The following is a 25,483-nucleotide window of genomic DNA, read 5'->3' on the forward strand; positions in this document are numbered from 1 at the left end:
TGTGTAGGTCACCAACTCTGGTGGTGGAACACTCACTGTGTCTGAAACCGCCCCCTATCCACTATATAGTGCACTATTTCGGGTGTCTGCCATTTTGTAGTGGTGTCTGAATTCTGAGTGAGCCACTCATTCCCTACTTTTGTTCACTCATTATTACCAACAATGCACTCTAATTTCGAGTGTACATTTGATGTGCCCACAATCAACCACTGGGAAGACATTCCAGCTGGGAGATTACTGCTTCCTTCACTCCTGCAATGTTTTATTTCATGCTGAATGTAGTAAATTACTTTTTGACAAATCATTACTTGATTAAAATAACATAATAACAGAGACAAAACATAGATACATTTTAATATGTACCCTTTATTTGATCAAATGTGTTTACTCTTTATATTAACACATTACATATTAAAGATGACAAACAGAATGAAGATTTATTGTATTAATATATTATTTAATAAGAACAACAAGGCCGAAGTATTTTTAAAAGTTCATATGTGATGTTTCTGTGACAGCCCCAGAGATCCGACACTGTGTATAAATTAGCATCCGAATCACTCATTTCATTCACTTACTGCTGAGATATAGTGCACTAACTGTGATATTAAATAGTAAATGAGTGAATGATTGCAGACACAGCCACTCTCTTCGCCATATGATCGCCTCGCGCCCGCACATCTCTCACGCATGCGCAGAAATGCTGTCTGTTCGCGCTCCAGTTGTCGATCACGCGAATGGCAGCGATTTACACTTAACATGGATGTTTACATGGATTTGTACAGTTAATCAGCCTGAAGTAGCTGCAATAGTTTCCAGTACCCCCGCGAGGGCATGGAGTAAATGCGTAAATACTGCTCATGACATGCGGGACGCGGGACAAAGTGCACTGATTTAAAAATGTACACTTAAAAACTGATGTCATAAGAACCCAGTTACAGAATCACCCTGAAAATGACCATCACATTACACAGAAAAGCCTGTGTTAGGATTAGAGCCACAACTTACCTCAGCTGCTGCCTTAAGTTGAAGCTGTGATTTTAATCTTGAAATATCAGCTTGTCTTGGTGTTAAATGAAGGCATTGCATGACGAAACTAATCTTTTTTTCACTGTGCGGAGTGAAGAAAGTGTTTCACTTTGAAGAGTCTTATCCTGCAGCAGTGATTGAGTGACAGTCTGTGTCAGCAGCGCGCAGCTGTGTGAACTTCTGCTGTTGTAAAAGTCCCATTAAATAATCTCTCAATAAATTACACATTTAATTAAACCCAGTAATGTAATGACAGAACGCCACCAATTGTAAAGTTAAAAAAAAATCATAAAAAATTTACTTGAGTAAAAAGTACCCACTTTTAAACCTACTCTAACAGTAAAATTTTTCAAAGTTTTCAAAAAGTTACCCAAGTAAATGTAGCACGTTACTACCCACCTCGGGAAGTATGTTATGCCATTCAACCAGTTTTACTGGATCTTCATGCTTGGTCAAACTAGCACAGTCGTTTTTCTGATCTGTCAAACAAGCAACTTCAGTAAATGTGTCTGAAAACTCTAAAAGAACACACTTGTCAGAGATGCTTTGTTGCTTTTTAAAGGTAAAGAGACAACAACAATAGTATAAGCTGGAAAGAAGCTAATGAAATAATTGAGCTTGCATAACTGATCATAACTGGCAGGTATAAAACAGCAAAGAATGCTGCCAGATCCTCCCATTCAGACACTGTTGCTTTATGTTTAGTGTATAAATTTGGTAGGGATATCTTTACCATGGTAAAGGCTCACTTTAAAATACTCTCAGACAGATCTACTGCTGGCTGCCCTAGTCACACACACACACCAGCTGCAGGCCTTGCATTTTAAGTCTAGGCCTTCAGTGCGATTCATGCCATTAAGAAAACACAGTTTCACAATGAATAAGACGCTACGCCTATCATACATTATGTGGCAGTTAACTAATAATACCAACTTACATTTTAAAAACACGTCCACACAGGAAAGCCAGAACTGGAAATGACATTTAATGCTCAAGCAAGCCTAATCTTAACTGCATTATGACTGTTTTGTGAAATGAACATCAAAAATCAACATTTTTCATATGAATCTACCAAGGAGGTCTATAACACCTGGAAAAATCTATCTAATAATATTTGCGATTTAAATGTTGCTTGCAATAAATTTCATTTCGTCAGGGTACACGGTTATGCTGCATTCCATTCAAGTTGGATGTGAGATATTCCTACTTGATATCTCCGACCATAAATGCATTCCATTCCCCGATATTCGGAACTGCAATGCTCCTGTTAGCTTAGCAGTGGTTTGACTCTCATTAGAGATGTCTCCTAGCAAGCCAACTGATAAACAATGCTGCAGCGCTAGCATTTGTGCTTCAGGTGTACGATTATCAAAAGAGATTATAATTTTTGTTAAACAAGCTTTAATATTACATAATGTGGAAATGAACTCATTTATTGATATTACTTAGTGAATGTTTATCACTTTGTATATCTCCCTGAGTGTCGACATGTTTGTGTGACATCATGCCCCTGCATCTCAGCGAAATCGGAGTTGAGAATTTCTGCACGAGCCTACAAGTTGTAATTCTGACCTAAAGATGCATTCCATTTGCACTTTTCCTAGTAGGAATTTGTAAAATCCGACTTTCCGAGTTGAATGGAACTCAGCACTACTTTTCAAAACTTGAAAAGTACATCACTTAAAGTGTGATTGCATCACTCAAGGTCAGCTAGAAGGCTTCGACCGGGACATATCCTAAAGATCACACCCACCAAGAACAAATAAATCAATCTGATTGGCTGATGAATCTGACAATCTGACTTTAGTTTCTCATTCATTTGCACTTTTGAGGGATCCTGAAGAAATTCTGAAGGCCTGATGAGGTGGAGCTCAGACTCACACGCTGCGTCGGGCAAGTGATTTGTGAAACCGTTGTCACGCTTTGCTTGTAAGCATCAAGGAATAAATTAAACTTTGTTTTTCCCCTATTTGTTTGTAGATTAATTAAGAATGGGAAGCAATTAAAAATACACAGGCAAAAAGGTGATTGAGAATGAAAGGATGAAAAATATTTATTTATTTGGCATGTTAGGCCAGCAGAGAAGGCTTTGCTGGCCCTGAGAAATCACCACTGATATATATTATTCACTCACGCACACACACGCACACTGGTGGCCAAAAGTTTGGAATAATGTACACATTTTTCTGTTTCAGAAGGAAATTGGTACTTTAATTCAACAAAGTGGCATTCAACTGATCACCAAGTATACTGATATAAAAAAAAAAAAAAATTATATATATATATATATATATATATATATTTGAAAAAAGTAATTTGATCAAATCTAGACAGGCCCCATTTCCAGCAGCCATCACTACAACACTAGAAAATCACTTGCCATTATATCAAACACAGCTGAAAGCTATTTGGTTCATTAAATGAAGCTTAACGTAGGGTACGTTCAATCTCAAAACGGTGTGCACTCTTTTGCTACAGTTTCCGGGTTGAACGGCATGTTTCCTCGAAACGGTGTGTAACGGGCTTTGAGGTACGTTTTTCTCATTTGGTGGGTGTGTCAGAGGCATTACCCAATCACATCAGTGCCATGTATATAAACCCTGCCGTATTAAAAAGACAGTGCGCACAATGGATCCAGCTACAGTCCTTAACAAATGTGTCCACTGCAGCTTGGTGGATGCAACAATTGAAGACATTAGAAGAAATGTTTGCTTTGTCATCCTGAAATGTGAGGCAAATGTTGGATCACCATAATTAGGAACCACAGTTTCTACATATCCCTTCACTCAATTGGGATATCCTCTGCTATTCTGGATGGCAAGGGCAGTGACTGTAACATCGAGTGTATTTTGTAGGTTTAAATATGTGTTCAATATGATTTCATCAGGCTCCGTAAATTCTTTGAAAAGAATGCAAAGAATTGCCTTCTCAGTTGCCATAGTTGCAATGCTTGCGTAACAACAGGGTGTTCAACGCACCACCGTTTCCATTTAAATAAATGTTTTACTACGTTTTGTCGGGGCTGAACGTGCCCATTGTCTGTGTTTGTTTTTGAGTTGTCACAGTATGCAATAGACTGGCATGTCTCAAGATCAATATTAGGTCAAAAATGGCAAAAAAGAAACAGCTTTCTCTAGAAACTCAGTCAATCATTGTTTTGTGGAATGAAGCCTATACAATGCTTGAAAATGCCAAAAAAACTGAAGATTTCATACAAAGGTGTACACTACAGTCTTCAAAGACAAAGGACAACTGGCTCTAACAAGGACAGAAAGAGATGTGGAAGGTCCAGATGTACAACTAAACAAGAAGATAAGTACATCAGAGTCTCTAGTTTGAGAAATGAATGCCTCACATGTCCTCAGCTGACAGCTTCATTGAATTCTACACGCTCAACACCAGTTTCATGTACAACAGTAAAGAGAAGACTCAGGGGTGCAGGCTTTATGGGAAGAATTGCAAAGAAAAAGCCACTTTTGAAACAGAAAATCAAAAAGAAAACGTTAGAGTGGGCAATGAAACACAGACATTGGTCAACAGATAATTGGAAAAGAGTGTTATGGATCTTAACCCCATTGAGCCTTTGTGGGATCAGCTAGACTGTAAGGTGCATGAGAAGTGCCAGACAAAACAGCCACATCTATGGCAAGTGCTACAGGAAGCGTGGGGTGAAATGTCACCTGAGTATCTGGAAAAAATGACAGCTGGAATGCCAAGAATCTGCAAAGCTGTCATTGCTGCATGAGGAGGATTTTTTGATGAGAACTCTTTGAAAGAAGTTCTGAAATTTTTCAAATTGTAATAGTAATTTTTCACATTATTAATGTCCTGACTATATAGTTGAATGCCACTTTGGTGAATAAAAGTACCAATTTCTTTCCATAAGAGAAAAATCTATACATTATTCCAAACTTTTGGCCGCCAGTGTATATTAAAAAAACAATGATTCAAACATTTCCTTTATGCGTTAATGGATGTCTTGTTACCAAAGTCCTTTTAAAGTACAGTATATAATTTCTGCACCACTAGCACCACCAAATGGAATTGCAAAAATAAACTTAGTTTCAAAACTTTGAATACACCCCCATCTGCCATTGGACAAAGTGAGTCCCGCCCCCAACTCATGCCATTGGTCGAGTCAATGTGTTTGTATTGACAGGTTGCTCAAATCTAAAAGAAGATTTTCATAGTGCCACAGTGCTTACACTGACTGAGAAAATGAACCTATGAATGACTTAGTTGTCTCTGCATATTAAGGTTGGATATGAGAAAATATTTTTACACAGAAAAAGTTACATACTTCAGCTCTAAATTATCACCCATCTAGTTAACATCCTACGACAGCTACTTTCTAAGTAAGTAATAGGTTGGGAAGGGTGATGCCACTTATTGTCAATCCACTGATAAATACGTCTTGGGATAAAATGGGTAATTTAAAATATTTTTTAAAAGCTAGATATTTTTGTCATTTATTTGCCTAAATGGGAAATTTAGACTTGGTATACCATTGAACAATTACAGAACATTAACATTTTAACAACTTTTCATTTAAATAAACTTGTAACAAAATGTCACACAAACCCCATTTAAAAAAAAAAAAAAAAAGTCAAATAGATTTGTCCTTAACTGCTTGTCTTTCAGCATTTCTGTGTGCTGAGTTGAAGACGGGTCCCTATCCTACGCAACTATTTGCTAATATAATTTCTTTTTTTTTCTTTTTTTTAAACTTCAGTTTATAATCCATAGAATCAATATTTTTTTTATGCGAGGATCAATATTCTGGATACAACAGCAGTATTGGAAGTATCGATACTTCAAGATCAATCCACCCATCCCTAGTAATAGACATATTAGGCAAATCTCAAACTGTTTTGAAAAGATTTTAATAACATTTTAAATCACCAATAAAATCTGACTAAAATATAATCCATTTGACTCTAGCTCAATCACATGGAGAAAAAAAAAAAAAAAAAAAAAAAGGTATCTGGCTTGTCCACATGATATGCATCCGTTACGCTGTACTAATGCCAGGTTAGAGAGGGAGATTCTGCCTCTTAGCACTTAGCACTGTCATTAAGCTTAAATCAGCAGAGCATTGTGTTAGCTGAATGTCCATAATATTAGCTCTGGATTATCTCTCATTTAGCCAGGATAAGAGAAATGAAGGAGGGAGAGAGAGAAAGAGAAATAGAGACTCCATTTTATGACCTCTGTGGTTGTCTAGGGGATGGGTACATTTTAATTGTGAATGGATTGTTGTCTCAGGTTGGCAAATGACAAGAGCAACCAGGTATGTATACAGTGCAAAAGTAATTTATTTTCTGTAAATCACTGCAATGAAAGTCAATGATAATACAATGAGTATTTACATATAATACAAAGTATATAAACACTAATAAGCCAGAGGGAAAAGGGACCTGAGTGGAGCCAGAGAAAAAGAAAGAAATCAAAACAATTCTCTCATTAAATTGTCAGTTCAAACAAAACCACAATAAAGAAATAAAACAGGTCTTCAGCATTGGAAACACCAATATCTAAACTATTCTACCAGATCCCAAAAACATCAAAGTACAGGGGTTGGCACTCACTCCTAACCTAGGGTGTTTAATACCACATAACAGTCTACATGTTGCATAGTGTACGTCACGTGACATCTTACCTGTCCACTTTTCCACTCTGGTTAGAAGAGCAGCAAGTCATAAATAACACCAACGAAGTGTCACAAACAACGAATGGGTAACGAGTGACAAAGTAAATCAGTACACAAAATGAACATGCAGAATCACAATGAGCCGGTAACAATACACACAACCAGGAGCTAACAGGCAAAACTCTAATCAATCAAAAAAAGGCAACAAACGCATGAATTCAACCGGCTTTTAAAGGGTAGGAAGCGCCATCCATTGGTGGAGAGAGAGAGAGAGAGAGAGAGAGAGAGAGATGATGTCATCAGGGTAATGAAGATTGGCAGCTTAGAGAACCAATAACAGCAACCTAATCAGAGAGTGTGAAAGACAGGGAAACGGAGAGGAAAGAAAAACATGTATGTGTATGCATGCTTAGGGACCTAACACTCCATCAACTATTAATGTAAGCATGAATGGGTTCCTCATTACTCTGTTTACAGGAAGCAAATATTAGATCATTTGAATATCCTAATTATGTGCTTACACGGAAACCACCGGTTTCATGTTATATGCTTCTCATTCAGCATCTGTTCCTTTGGAGGAACTGTGTGACTGACCATGTTAAGAGAGTATTTTAAGGTTTTATTGGATCAGACAGGAATGTGGGGTATTAAAATAAGAGCAGTTTGGCTGAACATGTCTGTCAAACAGACCACAGCACTTGCGGCTTACACATTATAATCATATTATGTATCTGCTTCTAAAAACCTATGTAGCAACAGGTGATTAGTGGCAGCAAATATATTTATTGGATCTCAGCTTCTTTGCAATGTTTATACCCGCATTACCTGGGGTCACAATGTGCGTAATGGGAATAGTATCATTGTCTGGGATCCTGCTTGTGAGTGTGTCAAAGTCATGCTTGAGACTCTATTTATAGTGACTATTTATAGTTTGTGACTGTAAGTAAAGGGGGGTCACTGATCCCACTACCACTGTTAACTTTACACTCATAGGCATGAGCTCACAGTCAGAGCATGAGGAAACACTCACTGAGCTCCTAAGAGTGTGTGATTCCCCTCCCCTGTGTGTGCACTGATATCACCCCTACCACAAGAGTGAGGCAGGATCCTCACACATGTATTGGTGCCTAATGGTGGTTTATTCTCATTGTCATCTAAATCCATGAGCTTGTTGTTTATGGGGCTTGGGCCCTCTGTACAGTTCTTTGCCCTCTGCTTTGGATCATGTTGTCTAGTATCTAGAGCTTTATGCTTGGGATGAAATACATCTACTCTCTTCTCTTGGTCAGATGATTCAATTTGTGTCTTTGAAAGTTTCCATGGCAACTGTGGTGGTCAGCGCTGGCCGTTTCTGGTTTGCAATGGGCTTTGGAGCAGCCTGTGCTCTCTTTGATTCTGAGAGACTTCCACTGACAGTTTTACATTCTTTTTAGTGCCATCCACTTTGTTTCTCAATTCAGTCTCGGAGACAATCTGAATGAAATTGTTCTGTACCTCCATCTTCTCAATGGAAGTGCCTCTCTCAGTCCTCACCTCTATATCTAAGACCTCTCCTTTTCCAGTTTGCCTGCTTTCTTTGCCTCTCTCTGCTATTGCTGTTGAGAGTTTGATCTTCTTGGCATAATGCTCTTTAGCTTTCTGTTTGTTGGAGGCCTTGTGCACAATGGATGTCTCATGGAGATACGTGAGCCCCTGGCTGTCTCTGAAATGATCCAAAACAATGACAAAGTTAGAGATGCAATGAACAGGGGCTGCTGCTCCAGATTCTTGTACAGGAGAACCTAGCCAGTCCTCTACTGGAGGTGTTTGACAGAGTATCCACCTCTTCTTTCTCCTCTGAGAAGCTGGCAGCCCCTAGACTGAGGCTTGTCTCCATGGGGGACCTGTACTTCCTCTGGGCTCTTTCAGGACTGTTAAAGGCCTCAGGTTCTGCTGGAACGTTCTATTTGTCTGTTATGCGGGACTTCTCTTGCTCATTATGGCGGTTCTCATTACACTGTTTAAGCTTTGCAAAGTAATTCTGCTGAATCTTGTACTCGCTCATGGTTCCCACCTCCAACACTCCTGAACATGATACAATGCCTCAACTGTTCTGTGCCAATGACTGGTAAATTGCTGCATCCTTGAGAGTACAGCTAAGGAATAAATATCAAAACAACAAACAACATTATAAACCTTAAAGGGATAGTTTACCCTAGATTGTTTACCCTGTCACCATTTACTCACTTTTATGTTGTCTGTGGAACACAACATGGGATGTTAGGCAGAATAATAGCCTTAAGGCCCCTGCCCACCTACGAATCTGTGATGTCTTTCAGAAAAAAATCTTGATGTTTTTCAGTTTGTTTCGATGGTTGGTAACAGCTCACCAGGGCAAACTTTCAGGAAAATTTTGTAGCGGCTGCTTAATACATTCTTGCTGTCAATGGTCCACATTATTAGTAAGTGTGACCTGGAGCTCCACCTACTTTGAGGCTGACAACTAATTCCTGTTCAGTCAATCAAGATCAGTCAACATGAACACACAGTGTGTAGAGTTATTAGCGATCTGGTGCAAATTGACCTACTTCTGTACCGTTGTTCACGTAGAGACATTTTCCAAGAACATGTCATGTGATTTTTTGTTTAATTAGTCTACAAATGGAATCAGATCTACTAAAATACTCTTAAGTGCCTATTTACTCACAATATCAAACATATCAAACAACAGCTTGAAATCCTTCTTCACTCATGTGCCATCTGCAGCCAAAAGCCATTCACACATCTGCACAAAGATATGCTTATCATCATTCTTTTGTCAGTATTCTGCCCATTAACACTTTTTAATCACCCATCTTTACAACAGAATCAGTTTCATTATAAATTACAATAACAGAGTGTAATCAGCATATACTATGGCCTCATATAGCATGTTAGCCAATTAGCGCCATGAATGCACAAGGTAAACATTACAAATTACACATTATCGCATACTGCATACTGCATATTGACCTTATTCAGCTCGGCCCTTTTCAGAGCTCTGCGCTCCATGTTTTGTCTTTTACCTTCGGGTTTGAATTGAAGCTACTGTGAAGAGTTGATCAAAATGTATTACGTGTGGGAGCATAGAAATTATTTTTCACTGAGAGTTGATGGTGCGAGTCTACACCAATCTTTTACTACATGAAAATGCTAGTGAGGCGTTTTTGCTGTCACTGTAAATGTTCATTTTTACAACACTCAGAGGTAAATTGGACCCGGCAGATCACATTTGGACAGCTATGACACACTGCATGTTTTCATGATACAAGCGTTTCATAGTTATACATGTAATTCTCCTTAAGTTTTAGGTTTCAATTTGTTAATAATTGGTGTTAAAATAGGGTGACCAGATTCCTGCTTGTGGAAAACAGGACAGAAACCTCCCAGTGAAAATGAAACTGATGTATCCTTACCTAGTCGCAGATCAATGCAAAGTAGAGAGTGCATCCGCATCTGTAACTGTTGTCACCTTGTACTTTTCGCTGGCAGCAATTTTTCTCAGTGTGTGCTTGTTTTTCAAGAGTTTATCGTTAAATGCAGAGCAGTCCAATCCAAAATTAAGACGTACGAAAAGCATTGCCTTCATGACTGTTACACTGAGTCGAGATTTATCCGATGTCCATGCTGCGTTCATTAATGAGAATGCATGCTCCACAGAAGCAGATGTTCCAGGCAGGCATAAAATAAACCCCACGACCTTGGCTAAAACTCAGAAATTGATCGCCTTGCTCTCCAGCTCACGAAAAACATCTGTCCATCTCTCAGACATGGCCGTCTTGTTCATGTTCCACTTAGTGATGCGACGAGTGACAATATTTTTCGCGCAAGCCCACTCATCAAAGAGCATGGTTTTGTCAATCAAACTGAGAGTGGGTATTCTGGAGTAGAAGTGTTTGTGGCTGCTCTGAATGTCTTTCCACTCAGGGATGTCTCTCAGTAGGGCCCACTCAAGTTTTTCCTGTGTTCTCCAATGAGCAGCTCCAATTTTGGAGGTAATCCACCGATGTTGAATAAAAGTTTCTCACTGCACAAAAGAAATTATCTGCTCGCATGTCACCAGCTTCAACCAGGGCATCCAACTGCTTTTTAATGTCAGAGGGTATGAATGATTCCTCCAGCCTGCAAGACTTTTCTCAGGTCATGAATGTGCTATATGCTAAAAGCTATGGTCGTGCACAACAGAATAAGCAAAAAGTCCTTCACTTGCGTGCACCTTGTCAGATTCGGATCTTTGCTTCCAAAAAAAAAAAAAAAAAAAAAAAAAAAAAAAGCAAAAGCTAACACTTGGTGTGGCACACTTACTTTAAGCAGCATCCACATGCTTTTTTGTATGAACATGCTGCACGATGTCGGTGCGGCCTCCATGGGCGATGGAAACACGAGCTCCACATCTCACACCTCACTTTACTAGGCTCTGTCTGTAACTCCTTTTTTAGAAATTTAAACTCTTTTTTTGAAGATTCTCATTAAATGTACACGCATGCTTCCTTGACATTTTTCCAGCCGCATTTTCATCTGTGTGCTCTTTCAAACTGACTCTTCAATCAGTTCACTAACTGCACGTCTATTGATAGGGGATTGTGATGGATAGTTTAATTCAATCATGTACTTCAAATTACTCGGTGTGATTTTATTGGTTTTACAAGCCGTATCCTTGGCTACCTTTGATTTAGAATACTCGTGTGACTGAGAAAGCCACATAGGTGAGAGAAATTTTAGGAGAGGGGAAATACGAGACAAAACAAGATTTTTTCAGAACAAGTCGGGACACTAGACAAAGTGCTTGAATACGGGACTGTCCCGGGAAAAACAGGACGTCTGTGGAAAAATGGGACGTCTGGCCACCCTATGTTAAAATGGGTAGTTGATATGAAATTTCAAACAGTGACAGCCTGTATTATTTCGCATACAAATCCATAGCATTAAAGGAAGTTTCATTTGTAATATTTAAAATGTATTTGTCACCTGACATTTTTAAAAGGCTTAAAGGGTTAGTTCACCCAAAAATGAAAATCCTCTCATGATTAACTTACCTTTAAGCCATCCCAGATGTGTATGACTTTCCTTCTTCAGCAGAACCGAACTTAAGTCTATTTCAGCTCAGCTTGTCCATACAATGCATGTAAATGGGTGCCATCAGGCTGCTGGCTGTTTGATGGTCCAAAAGGCAGCATAAAAGTAATCCACACGACTCCAGTCGATCATTTAATGTCTTCTGAAGCAAATCGATAGGTTTGTGTAAAAAATTAATCGATAATTAAAACTATTACCGTAAAAACAAAAATCACTTCCTGTCAGCAGTCTACGCATCAGTGACATAAGCGCTATGGTGCGCGCTTTGTACACAGAGGAACAAACATCACGCGAGAGTTAGTTAATTTCAAACAGCAATACAGTGCAGGGAGGAAGCAATGATTAAAAGCTAAAAACGTTTTAATTAACGATTTATTTCTTACACCAACCTATTGGTTTACTACAAAAGACATTAATTGATTGAATGGAGTCATGTGGATTACTTTTATGCTACCTAAATGTGACTTTTGGACCGTCAAACAGCCTGCATCCTGATGGCACCCATTTACATGAATTGTATGGGCAAACTGAGCTAAAATCTGAGCTAAAATGCTTATAAGAATCTTCACTTCGGTTCTGCTGAAGGAAAGTCATACACATCTGGGATGGCTTAAAGGTAAGTAAATTGAGAATTTTCATTTTTGGGTGAACTAACCCTTTAAATGTGATTAAAATTGTTGTAAAAGGAAAATAAAACGTACACTTTCACATGTATTTGTGTGTGTGCGTGCAGGTTTAACCTCCACTGTGGGGACCAAAGTTTCCCACAAGGATAGTAAAACCGGAGATCACCTACATTGCGGGGACCAGCCAGCGGTCCCCGAGAGGGAAATGGCTTAGTAAACGTACTAAAATGTTTTTTTGAAAATGTAAAAATGCAAAAAGGTTTCTGTGAGGGTTAGGTTAAGGGGTAGGGTTAGGTGATAGAAATGATCATTTAGATTTGTATAAAATCCATAGGAGTCTATGGAAAGTCCCCACGGTGATATAAAATAAAAAAAGGTTTAAAGCAACATGAGGGAGAGTAAATGATTGCTGATTTTTATTTTTGGTGAACTATGAAGAAAAAGGTCTCTTAGGCCACATTGGAAAGGAACATACTTAAATAGAGAGAGAGAGAGAAAAAAAATGGGTCTTGCCATCACATGAAATTTCATATTTGGGTTGGCCACAGGCACAGGAAAGTCGGGATAACCTCAAATGTTCCGTTCAATAATGTACTCACAGTATAAACATTTAGTTGCTTTGATGGGATACCGGAGACCACAAAGCTGAACTTGGCATTGGAGGTTTCAGATACAGCCTTGGATTTTAAGGTAGATTCAAATGTTGGCTGTCTCCTCAGTTAAGTGGGCCATGACACTACAGAAAGTGCTACTAAAAAATGTAGATTAATATTGTAATTACATTTTATGTTTAATTAGCATAATGATTTGTTGGAATCATTTTATCCTGGTCTCATGACAAGTCGTAATTATTAGTACCAGATGGCAAAAAAAAAAAAAAAAAAAAAAACACACAAGAAATCGTACAAATTAGCTTGTGCCAATACATACCTTAGCAAACCAATGAACAATGATAATACAATTTTCCCGAATTTAACCCATAAGCAAAACCATAGTTAGATTTAGGTTTTAATAGTAAAATAGCTTTTGTGTTCCACGAAAGAAAGAAAACATCTGGGTTTGGAACAAGATGAGGGAAACATTTTAGTGGTTATTGACATACAAATGACTGATGTATTGCATAAATATGATAAGTGAGAATTTGTTAGCTGATGTTTCCTTTCTTAAAGTGTTAGATTGGACACTAGCTAAAATGGAATGCCTGCATTATATCAGTTTGAAATTCTTTTAGTTGATTGGTTGGTCTCTATGGGAACAACAGTGTATCTTTTCATATCTTACGATTTCAACATCTTTTTCGAATTATTACGAGTTGTTATAATACTATGTTCAGAATAATTCATCATCAACAGCAATACAGGCATGACTGTCATTATTGTTATTCACTATAATCCAAAATATTAGTTGTATATCCAACTCTTGTTAGATGAATGAATTAGACAAGTAGGTGTAGTGTAGCTCTGTAGATAATTCAATGACACACACACACACACACACACAGAGTGAATAACATTTATTATCACATTACAATGGCACCTGTCAAGGAGTGGGATATATTAGGCAGCAAGTGAACGGTCAGTTCTTCATGTGTTGGAAGCAGGAAAAATTGGCAAGCATAAAGGATCTAAGCGACTTTGACAAAGGCCAAATTGTGGTGGCTAGACAACTGGGTCAGAGCATCTCAAACAGCTGGTCTTGTGGGGTGTTACCAGTATGCAGTGGTAGGTACACTATATTGCCAAAAGTATTCGCTCACCCATCCAAATAATTGAATTCAGGTGTTCCAATCACTTCCATGGCCACAGGTGTATAAAATGAAGCACCTAGGCATGCAGACTGCTTCTACAAACATTTGTGAAAGAATGGGCCGCTCTCAGGAGCTCAGTGAATTCCAGCGTGGTACTGTGATAGGATGCCACCTGTGCAACAAGTCCAGTTGTGAAATTTCCTCGCTACTAAATATTCCACAGTCAACTGTCAGTGGTATTATAACAAAGTGGAAGCGATCGGGAATGACAGCAACTCAGCCACGAAGTGGTAGGCAATGTAAAATGACAGAGCGGGGTCAGCGGATGCTGAGGGGCATAGTGCGCAGAGGTCGCCAACTTTCTGCAGAGTCAATCGCTACAGACCTCCAAAGTTCATGTGGCCTTCAGATTAGCTCAAGAACAGTGCGTAGAGAGCTGCATGGAATGGGTTTCCATGGCCGAGCAGCTGCATCCAAGCCATACATCACCAAGTGCAATGCAAAGCGTCGGATGCAGTGGTGTAAAGCACGCCGCCACTGGACTCTAGAGCAGTGGAGACGCGTTCTCTGGAGTGACGAATCACGCTTCTCCATCTGGCAATCTGATGGACAAGTCTGGGTTTGGCGGTTGCCAGGAGAACGGTACTTGTCTGACTGCATTGTGCCAACTGTGAAGTTTGGTGGAGGGGGGATTATGGTGTGGGGTTGTTTTTCAGGAGCTGGGCTTGGCCCCTTAGTTCCAGTGAAAGGAACTCTGAATGCTTCAGCATACCAAGAGATTTTGGACAATTCCATGCTCCCAACATTGTGGGAACAGTTTGGGGATGGCCCCTTCCTGTTCCAACATGACTGCGCACCAGTGCACAAAGCAAGGTCCATAAAGACATGGATGAGCGAGTTTGGTGTGGAAGAACTTGACTGGCCTGCACAGAGTCCTGACCTCAACCCGATAGAGCACCTTTGGGATGAATTAGAGCGAAGACTGCGAGCCAGGCCTTCTCGTCCAACATCAGTGTCTGACCTCACAAATGCGCTTCTGGAAGAATGGTCAAAAATTCCCATAAACACACTCCTAAACCTTGTGGAAAGCCTTCCCAGAAGAGTTGAAGCTGTTATAGCTGCAAAGGGTGGGCCGACGTCATATTAAACCCTATGGATTAAGAATGGGATGTCACTTAAGTTCATATGCGTCTAAAGGCAGATGAGCGAATACTTTTGGCAATATAGTGTACCTACCAGAAGTGGTCCAAGGAAGGACAACCGGTGAACCGGAGACAGGGTCATGGGTGCCCAAGGCTCATTGATGCGTGTAGGCAGCGAAGGCTAGCCCGTCTGGTCCAGTCCCACAGAAGAGCTACTGATGCACAAATTGCTGGAAAAATTAATGTTGGCCATGATAGAAAGGTGTCAGAACACACAGTGCGTTGCAGTTTGCTCCATATGGGGCTGCGTGGCTGCAGCCCGGTCAGAGTGCCCATGCTGACCCCTGTCCACCACCGAAAGTGCCTACACTGGGCACACGAGCAACAGAACTGGACCATGGAGCAATGAAAGAAGGTGGTCTGGTCATGTAGACAGCCGGGTGCGTGTGCGTCATTTACCTGGGGAAGAGATGGCAGCAGGATGCACCATGGGAAAAGGCAGGCCTGCAGAGGCAGTGTGATGCTCTGGGCAATGTTCTGCTGGGAAACCTTGGGTCCTGGCATTCATGTGGATGTTACTTTGACACGTACCACCTACCTAAAGATTGTTGCAGACCACGTACACCCCTTCATGGCAATGGTATTCCTTGATGGCAGTGGCCTCTTTCAGCAGGATAATGCGCCCTGCAACACTACAAAGAATTGTTCAGGAATGACTTGAAGAACATGACAAGGAGTTCAAGGTGTTGACTTGGCCTCAATTCTCCAGATCTCAATATGATTCAGCATCTATGGGATGTGCTTGACCAACAAGTCCGATCCATGGAGACCCCACCTCACAACTTACAGGACTTAAAGGATCTGATGCTAACAACTTGGTGCAAGATACCACAGAATATACTACATATATACAGTATACATGTATATCTAGCATCACAGAATCAACCTGAATACATTTGGTAACAAAAAAAAAAAAAAAAAAAAAAAAAAAAAAAATGGGTTAGACCAGGTAGAAATAGCTCCAAGGGAATCATTGCTGGTTGCCACTTTTTACAGTGCACTGTATCAATCATGTGTTTATACTTAAGCATTTTCTTTCCTTATACCACACAAACAGAGAAATAACAAGCACTGTCAGATGCGTTTGCATTAGAAACAAGGTTCCCTTTTGAAGAAACATCGACATTGCTTAATGACGCAATAGGGACTACATCAGTGAGTTACGTGGTCTGAAGCCTGTATACAATCACTCCAATTTATTGGCCGACGCCCATAGGGAGCCGCGTCACGGAATCCATATAGGTGGATGCTTGGCACCATTTCGCCAGATTTTCTTACTTCACTGCACGAATTCGTGTTGGTTATTAGTGACTCACACCAAAGCGAGGACTGTGTTCCCTCTTGAGTGACAAGATGCGAGGACGTCGTTAGAAATGAGCAGTTTGTGTGCGATTCAACCACATTGTTAAACAGGCCCGATGGTGCTTCATCGAGGCCCTGTCAAACCATGCGGTCTCTGAAATGAGCCATGTGAGCCTTGAGGCTCTTGTCATAAGGATTGAGGACGGGCACCGGACTGTTCCTTATGTTTCTTTCTCCCTCCGGATGGATGTCGCCGTTGAGACATGCTCCTTGATCTGGCGCACGGCCTAGTTTGGCGCCGTTATGCACCACACAGGCCATTTGTAGCTCTCTGGTTTACTGATGGTCAACTCTTTTACTGATGATACACAAATCCTTTTGTTCACAGGTCCCAGTTTTCAAATCACTATTCATGCATCACCGTAAGAGCTTTATGACAAAAAATAAATAAATAAATAAATAAATTTAAAAAAAAAGTTCACTGTAATACAATGTCCAGTGAATACACTTTTCCCTCAAAGTGGTGACAAAGACACTCTAATGATAACCATGTGAAATGAGTCAGCATATTCAACACACTAAAATATTCCATTGTTACAAATATGTAGATACACTTACCTTAAAATCATACCTTGATCCACTGAAACCAGGAACTAAACAATGATACACCTTTGTGGAAAATCTTATGTAGCAGATATTTTGAGTAACATTTGCAGAGTGTGTTCACAGCTGTAACGTTTGCAGGAACAAGATGAAAGAGAGAGGATCTAAGTGCAGGCTTTTAGTAAAGATGGAAAATAAACACTGGTGATACAGGAAACTCAGGAACAAAAATAAACACAAGAAACTAGAAACACGAGAACAAACAAACCAAACCACAACAGCCATGAAGGTTAAGAACTAACAGTGAACAGAGGAAAACGCATGGATTAAATATACAAGGACCTAATGAGGAAACAAGGATCACCTGGGACTAATAATCATAAGAATCAATGAAACAAAGACAATGACAAGAACTACAAAACCCATAATTAAGCACAAGAACAATAAACATACATGGCGACCCCTAGTGGTCACCAGTGTAATCATGAGAACAGCGTCCTTTTCCTTCGCTTCCCTTCCATGCAGTGACTTCACATGCTCAGATGCGTCTGATGCAGTAGATAGCATGGCTTTAAAAATAAAAGTCCTTACACTACTTCCATCTCTTTCTCAACAATGAACAGGCAAAGAATATGCTAAATCACTCAATACCTCAGACCTCTAGGGCCAGGGGTTGAACAGGCCCACCGAGTTTTGTGCCGATCGGCCTCAGTTAACCTTGTCTAATAAGTGCTCAAACTTCATTGGCCGAATGCAGCCATGTTTTTTGAGATACACCAATGTCCTCACAGACAGTCATGGCAGCTTGGAGAAAGACACTGCATGCCGATTTTCAACTGTCAGACTAACGGTTGCGTAGTTAGAGCTTTTTTCATGTTTTTTTCCTATCATAGCGCCACCAAACGGCCAAACTCCGCGGTTTTTTTACTGTGACCTCAAATTGAGCTCATACACGTGTACTGGGCTTGGTGAAAATATCTCATTTAGTTTGGGCGTTATAGCCATTTTAGTAAAAATGGCCCGCCCTTTTCAAAAGTTTTGGCACCCCTTAGCGACCGTGAGTCAAAATGTCAAATTTTTTTTTATATAATTATTGATAATCAGACTCCAGAGTATATTTCTGCACTGGTTTTCTTCCGATCGGGTGAAAAACCTAGGACTAGTTCGCAAAAGTAGGTTTTGAACATTATCTGAAATATTTACCAAACGGTTTGACAGACACCAGTGCTATCAGGTGATATATATTACTTGTGTAATAATAAATAATAATAATAATAATAATAAAAATCGTAACAATTACAATAGGGTTTCAGCGCTAAGCGCTTGAACCCCTAATAATAATAATAATAATAATAATAATAAAAATCTTAACAATTACAATAGGGTTTCAGCACTAAGCACTTGAAGCCCTAATAATAAAAATCTTAACAATTACAATAGGGTTTCAGCGCTGAGTGCTTGAACCCCTAATTACTGGGTCATTTACACTCCCACCAAATCATGAGTGCATTTCAACCATATACTTTGGCACGAATGATTTACAGAAATGACCTTGACCATGAAAAGAAACATTAAAGAATAAGATAAATAACATTCAAATTCTGAAATCATGACCTTGAATTTACTCTATTGCATCATGAGAAGAAAAGAAAGATACAAGGATATCCTAACCGATCTCCATCAGCAAGACTAGCTTTTGAACTAGACATTCAATCACAGAGGGCTTATTAAGACACTCACCCTTTGCATTAAGCTTTGAGTCACCAAGACTCAACTTTGCTCTCCTTACAAGACCATCCTTACTAACAGTTGTCTCAATCACTCTACCAAGTCTCCATTAATTTACTGGTAAGTATAATTAAAATTAAATTATGCTTGAACTGGATAAGCAATAAGATTACATATTACAAAAATGTAGATAACTAACAAATTATATATATATATATATATATATATACACAGGTGCATCTCAATAAATTAGAATGTCGTGGAAAAGTTCATTTATTTCAGTAATTCAACTCAAATTGTGAAACTCGTGTATTAAATAAATTCAATGCACACAGACTGAAGTAGTTTAAGTCTTTGGTTCTTTTAATTGTGATGATTTTGGCTCACATTTAACAAAAACCCACCAATTCACTATCTCAAAAAATTAGAATACATCATAAGACCAATAAAAAAAACATTTTTAGTGAATTGCTGGCCTTCTGGAAAGTATGTTCATTTACTGTATATGTACTCAATACTCGGTAGGGGCTCCTTTTGCTTTAATTACTGCCTCAATTCGGCGTGGCATGGAGGTGATCAGTTTGTGGCACTGCTGAGGTGGTATGGAAGCCCAGGTTTCTTTGACAGTGGCCTTCAGCTCCTCTGCATTTTTTGGTCTCTTGTTTCTCATTTTCCTCTTGACAATACCCCATAGATTCTCTATGGGGTTCAGGTCTGGTGAGTTTGCTGGCCAGTCAAGCACACCAACACCATGGTCATTTAACCAACTTTTGGTGCTTTTGGCAGCGTGGGCAGGTGCCAAATCCTGCTGGAAAATGAAATCAGCATCTTTAAAAAGCTGGTCAGCAGAAGGAAGCATGAAGTGCTCCAAAATGTCTTGGTAAACGGGTGCAGTGACTTTGGTTTTCAAAAAACACAATGGACCAACACCAGCAGATGACATTGCACCCCAAATCCTCACAGACTGTGGAAACTTAACACTGGACTTCAAGCAACTTGGGCTATGAGCTTCTCCACCCTTCCTCCAGACTCTAGGACCTTGGTTTCCAAATGAAATACAAAACTTGCTCTCATCTGAAAAGAGGACTTTGGAACACTGGGCAACAGTCCAGTTCTTCTTCTCCTTAGCCCAGGTAAGACGCCTCTGACGTTGTCTGTGGTTCAGGAGTGGCTTAACAAGAGGAATACGACAACTGTAGCCAAATTCCTTGACACGTCTGTGTGTGGTGGCTCTTGATGCCTTGACCCCAGCCTCAGTCCATTCCTTGTGAAGTTCACCCAAATTCTTGAATCGATTTTGCTTGACAATCCTCATAAGCATGCAGTTCTCTCGGTTGGTTGTGCATCTTTTTCTTCCACACTTTTTCCTTCCACTCAACTTTCTGTTAACATGCTTGGATACAGCACTCTGTGAACAGCCAGCTTCTTTGGCAATGAATGTTTGTGGCTTACCCTCCTTGTGAAGGGTGTCAATGATTGTCTTCTGGACAACTGTCAGATCAGCAGTCTTCCCCATGATTGTGTAGCCTAGTGAACCAAACTGAGAGACCATTTTGAAGGCTCAGGAAACCTTTGCAGGTGTTTTGAGTTGATTAGCTGATTGGCATGTCACCATATTCTAATTTGTTGAGATAGTGAATTGGTGGGTTTTTGTTAAATGTGAGACAAAATCATCACAATTAAAAGAACCAAAGACTTAAACTACTTCAGTCTGTGTGCATTGAATTTATTTAATACACGAGTTTCACAATTTGAGTTGAATTACTGAAATAAATGAACTTTTCCATGACATTCTAATTTATTGAGATGCACCTGTATATATATATATATTATAATGAGCAATTCAGTGAGCTGATTATATTTTAAAACTGCCAGCAGTTTGTAACACATAAATAGCATTTCAAACCTGTCCCATGGGCCAGAATGGAAACACTGACCACACCACTGGGTGCTGATTCCTTCAACAATTCCAAAAGTAAGCTTGTAAGCAGGAAATGGCCCAAGTGGTTCACCCCCAACTGCATCTCGAAGCCATCTTCTGTTTGCCATTTTGGGCACATCATTATCCCTGTTAACAAGCAAAACAATCTGTATCAAGACAAAAATAATGTACTTTGTTACTAATTCAACCATGTACTCATGCATTATAATCTGACAGACATTCCTTACTGGCATTATTGATCAGAATATCCGATCTCTCCTCAGTCTCCTGTACATCTTTGGCCAGAGCTCGGACAGACTGCAGGGAGGCCAGATCCATCTTCTTCACAACCACATTGCCATTTCCACTCCTCTTCCTGGTCTCCTCCGCTGCCTTGTTGGCTCTGCCCATGTCTCTGCAAGCCAGGATTGCCCTGGCACCTGAAGAATGGAGGTGATAGACAATACTTGTTAGGATCAACCCACATGCTGCAATGCATTTCTGCAAGCAGCAGGCCAGCAACAAATATATTTTCAACACAATGTACACTTTTGCTGACCACAGAGGGATCTAACCATGAAGCCAAGCCATCAAGAGTATATAATGGAAATTAAATAATGGATGGCATTAATAAACCGGCTTTATCTCCCTTCTCTAATGATTTATTATTCTTTTCAAACTCATCTCATATACCATTCATGAGGAAGACACTGTGTATCAATCAGTATACATAGTAACAGTCAATAACTCAGTAGCCTAAGTGCAGTGCCGGTCCTCCCTACAATCAAACTAAGCAAGTTGCTTAGGGCCCCTGATCTGCCAGGGGCCGCCCATGCTGTCAAAGACATTATAAGTAGTGTCATGAACATACTGACGGGGGCCCCCACACAAGTTTTTGCTTAGGGCCCCCAAAAGGCTAGGACCAGCCTTTCAAACACTCCATCAAACACCTTCTCTGTCTGTTCGTAAAATACTGGAAAGGAATTTCCCACTGAACTGATATTAACAATAAACAAAACTACTTGACCTAAGATATAATGCTAGTTAACTCTTAGAATAAATTATAATTATTGTTTTTTTTTTTATAAAAAAAAAAATAAATAAATAACAAAATTAAAAAAAAAAAACATTTTTTAATAAAAATGTAAAAATAACATCTCCTGACCTCTCTTGGCATTATCAATCGCTCTTTACTGATAGCAGTGTTGGCCCCAGTGATCAAAACAGTTTTGCCGTCCAAGCTCACTTTGCTTCGGCACACTCCGCCACCCAACCATCTCTTCAGTTCAAAGAGACTGACACCTACCGGTACAGGTGTAACATTACTCTGGCATCATTTCACACCATTGACAAGTGGAGTTAAATGTTAACCATAACGTTCACAAGACGGAAATATTAGAAATATGACATATTTTTACATTATAGGAAATATATCCTGTAAACTTTTTAAATATACTGTAACTGGGTTCCCACAACTTTCTAATGAGTAAAAAAAATTCTGAATGCACCTTTAATAAAACACCAATTGTACTACAACGTATTAGCTATTGCTTTCTTTACTGTCACCTACTGGTGACTTTCCATAGAAGCCAGTGCACTACCGTGCCACACAGCAAAAACATGAGCCAAACTAAAACACCAGCATTCAATTCAGTAACAGCATTTTGCCTAAATTGTACATTATTTATAAATATCAAAGTTCCACAGAGATCACTTTCAGAAGCAATGTTAAAAGTCACTCGTTTTGTTATTATTTAATTTCATGATTTACCGTATTTTTTTACTCACAATTATTATTATGATATATATATATATATATATATATATATATATATATATATATATATATATATATATATATATATATATATATATGTATATATATATGTATATATATATATATATATATATATGTATATATATATATATATATATATATATATATATATATATATATATATATATATATATATATATATATATATATATATATATTACTTCTAAATAAACAAATGACTCTTAATAATGCTGAAGTTTCCTGAAATCATCACGTCCAAAAACATTTATTTTGACAAATTAAACGCCTCATAACCCGGAAGCATCCTGTCCGCCTGTCACGTCAGCAGTGTTTTGCGTCAAGCTGTCAAGTTGCCGAGCAAACTCACTGTAACTCAATGGAAGAGCATTTGTGTGCATTTTAAAGAATAATTGGAGTTTCATTTCACTTAAACAACATGAGGCACGCTTGTCTGCTAATTTTGGCAGTGTATGTAGCCTTTGTAGATGCCACCGAATTAACGTTTGAACTGCCCGATAACGAGAAACAATGTTTTTACGAGGACCTGGACCAGGGAGCCAAGTTTGAAATGGACTTTCAGGTAACTGTGCTGCAATGTAACATCAATGCCTGATTTTAAGATTAAGAAATATACCCTTTTTCTAATGCTGGTTGATTTGTCCCAGTGTTTGGTATTATTGTCCCCAGATGGCACAAAAACAAACATTACAGCTGTTTTATGACCTACTCAAGTGTGTTAAACATTCAGACAGGCTACACTTTTTATGTTATAAATGAGTGAAACTGCATTTCAGGAATCACTGAAAAAATACCATGTGTTTCTATGTATTGTCTTTTTCAAACAGGTCATTGCTGGGGGGAACTATGATGTTGACTGTTTTGTGACAGATCCAATGAATAATGTCCTGTATCAGGAACGAAAGAAGCAATATGACAGCTTTTCCCATACAACAACCACGAAGGGGGTGTACAAGGTTTGTTTCAGCAATGAGTTCTCAACCTTCTCTCACAAAACGGTTTACCTGGACTTCAGAACTGGAGAGGAGATCCCATTACTGCCTGACATGAACAGGGCAACAGCTCTCACACAGGTAAACAAAACTTGCAGGTACATCACATTCTCCATTTGGATCTGTGTATATGCTCAGTTGATTGTAACCTCTGATTAAATCATGCAGATGGAGTCGGCCTGCATGTCCATCCACGAGATCCTAAAAGTGGTTGCAGACTCTCAGACTCGCTATCGTCTTCGGGAGGCTCAAGACCGAATCAGGGCAGAAGACCTGAATGAACGTATTTCCTATTGGTCCATTGGAGAGGCCATCATCCTATTTGTTGTCAGTATTGGCCAGGTGCTTATGCTTAAGAGTTTCTTCAATGAGAAGAAAACCTATGTTGCCACCAGCACATAGACATTGTTCTCTTGTCTGCTTATTCTACTCATTGAGGTAATCTGCTGATTTATCAGTCTGATCCCTTTAAAACAAGCAGTCTTGACTGATGCCTGCAACAAACCAAAAATTACCTCCATTTCAAAGAATGCCTTAACTTCAGAGTAATGTACTAAATGCTGTGCAAAGGTCAAGATCTAGTGTAGCAAATTCAAATTGGTCTCTGTGTGAGCTGCTCTAAATACTACTGCAGAATCAGAAGGAACTGCTGGACTTTATTCAGCCACATCTTTTTTGTTGGTTTGTACTACTGAATTAATTATTATAAAGTGTTCAGTGTTGTTGTTGTTTTTGTGGGGGGAAAAAATCTGCTTTGTTCCCTATAAATATTTCCTCGTGTCAACTTTTTAAATGCCTATATCTTATAAATACACCTGTATATATAAAACGAATAATTTTATTTTGGTAGTTATAACAATATGACAGTGAATATATTTCTGCAAAGCCCCTCTTTGAATATTCCTAACCACATTCAAAAGGAAAAATCCATGGGATTATATTTAACTATGTGGCCAAATATAAATTGCTTTCTGAAATTCATAACTAACTAACTTAGTTGCAAATGTTTTTTTTTTTTAACTGTAAGTGCCAACTGGATACACACCATTACAGATTTTTCCCAGCTTAAAGTTATAATGTATGTCTCATGTTTTATGACACTAATTCAAACCTTAACTTAATGTGCAATTCAAAAGCTATTTTTCTACACACTACTAGACTGTGTCAGTACTTAATATAATGTTTACAGTTTCAAATATCTGTTACAAATGTGTCCTTGTTTCCCCATTTTGCAGCCCAAAAGGGTAAATGGAAGAATAATTGATTCGTAACATTCATTGATTAGAATTTGTCATGAATATCTTGCTTTGAGTTGTTTATATTGCTGCCTCATTGTATTAAAGGAATAGTTCACCCAAAAATGAAAATTCTTTCATCAATTACTCACACTCAGGCCATACCAGATGCGTATGACTTTCTTTCTTTTGCAGAACACAAAGATTTTTAGAAGAATATCGCAACTCTGTAGCTCCATACAAACCCAAGTGAACAGTGCCGAGAACTTTGAAGCTCAAAAAAGCACATAAAGGCAGCATAAAATAATGCAAAAGACTCCAGTGGTTAAATCAATTTCTTCAGAAGTGATATAAGTGTGGGGGAGAAACAGTTCAATATTTAAGTTGCTTTTTTCTATAAAACTCCACTTTCATTACCACATTCAAAAAATTATTTTTATTTATTTTTAAGTTGCATTCTTCATGCATATCACCACCTACTGGTCAGGGCTTGTCAAAGGTGTAGATTTAGAGTAAAAAAGGACTTAAATATTGTTCT

At 38.9% G+C, this 25,483-nt stretch overlaps 1 protein-coding gene and 1 pseudogene across 1 annotated transcript; one reads left to right on the forward strand and one right to left on the reverse strand.

Moving 5' to 3' along the window:
* Positions 1-8,621: 8,621 nt before the first annotated feature.
* On the reverse strand, positions 8,622-22,524 carry LOC127439821 (retinol dehydrogenase 13-like; annotated as a pseudogene).
* Positions 22,525-23,008: 484 nt separating this feature from the next.
* LOC127445275 (transmembrane emp24 domain-containing protein 3-like) lies at positions 23,009-24,791 on the forward strand. The gene is made up of 3 exons (XM_051705226.1): positions 23,009-23,280; positions 23,546-23,791; positions 23,879-24,791. The coding sequence occupies exons 1-3, from the start codon at positions 23,137-23,139 to the stop codon at positions 24,110-24,112; spliced, it is 624 nt and encodes a 207-aa protein (XP_051561186.1). The 5' UTR covers positions 23,009-23,136; the 3' UTR covers positions 24,113-24,791.
* The last annotated feature ends 692 nt before the right edge of the window (positions 24,792-25,483 follow it).

Source organism: Myxocyprinus asiaticus, chromosome 1 (genome assembly GCF_019703515.2).
Source record: "Myxocyprinus asiaticus isolate MX2 ecotype Aquarium Trade chromosome 1, UBuf_Myxa_2, whole genome shotgun sequence".
NCBI lineage: Eukaryota > Metazoa > Chordata > Actinopteri > Cypriniformes > Catostomidae > Myxocyprinus > Myxocyprinus asiaticus.

What these genes read in the sequence shown, in the direction of transcription:
- LOC127445275 (XM_051705226.1), top strand. Translation starts at nt 23,137, where the DNA reads ATGAGGCACGCTTGTCTGCTAATTTTGGCAGTGTATGTAGCCTTTGTA. An exon ending in AGTTTGAAATGGACTTTCAG is followed by an intron (nt 23,281 to 23,545) that starts GTAACTGTGCTG and finishes TTTTTCAAACAG; the next exon opens with GTCATTGCTGGGGGGAACTA. An exon ending in GGGCAACAGCTCTCACACAG is followed by an intron (nt 23,792 to 23,878) that starts GTAAACAAAACT and finishes TAAATCATGCAG; the next exon opens with ATGGAGTCGGCCTGCATGTC.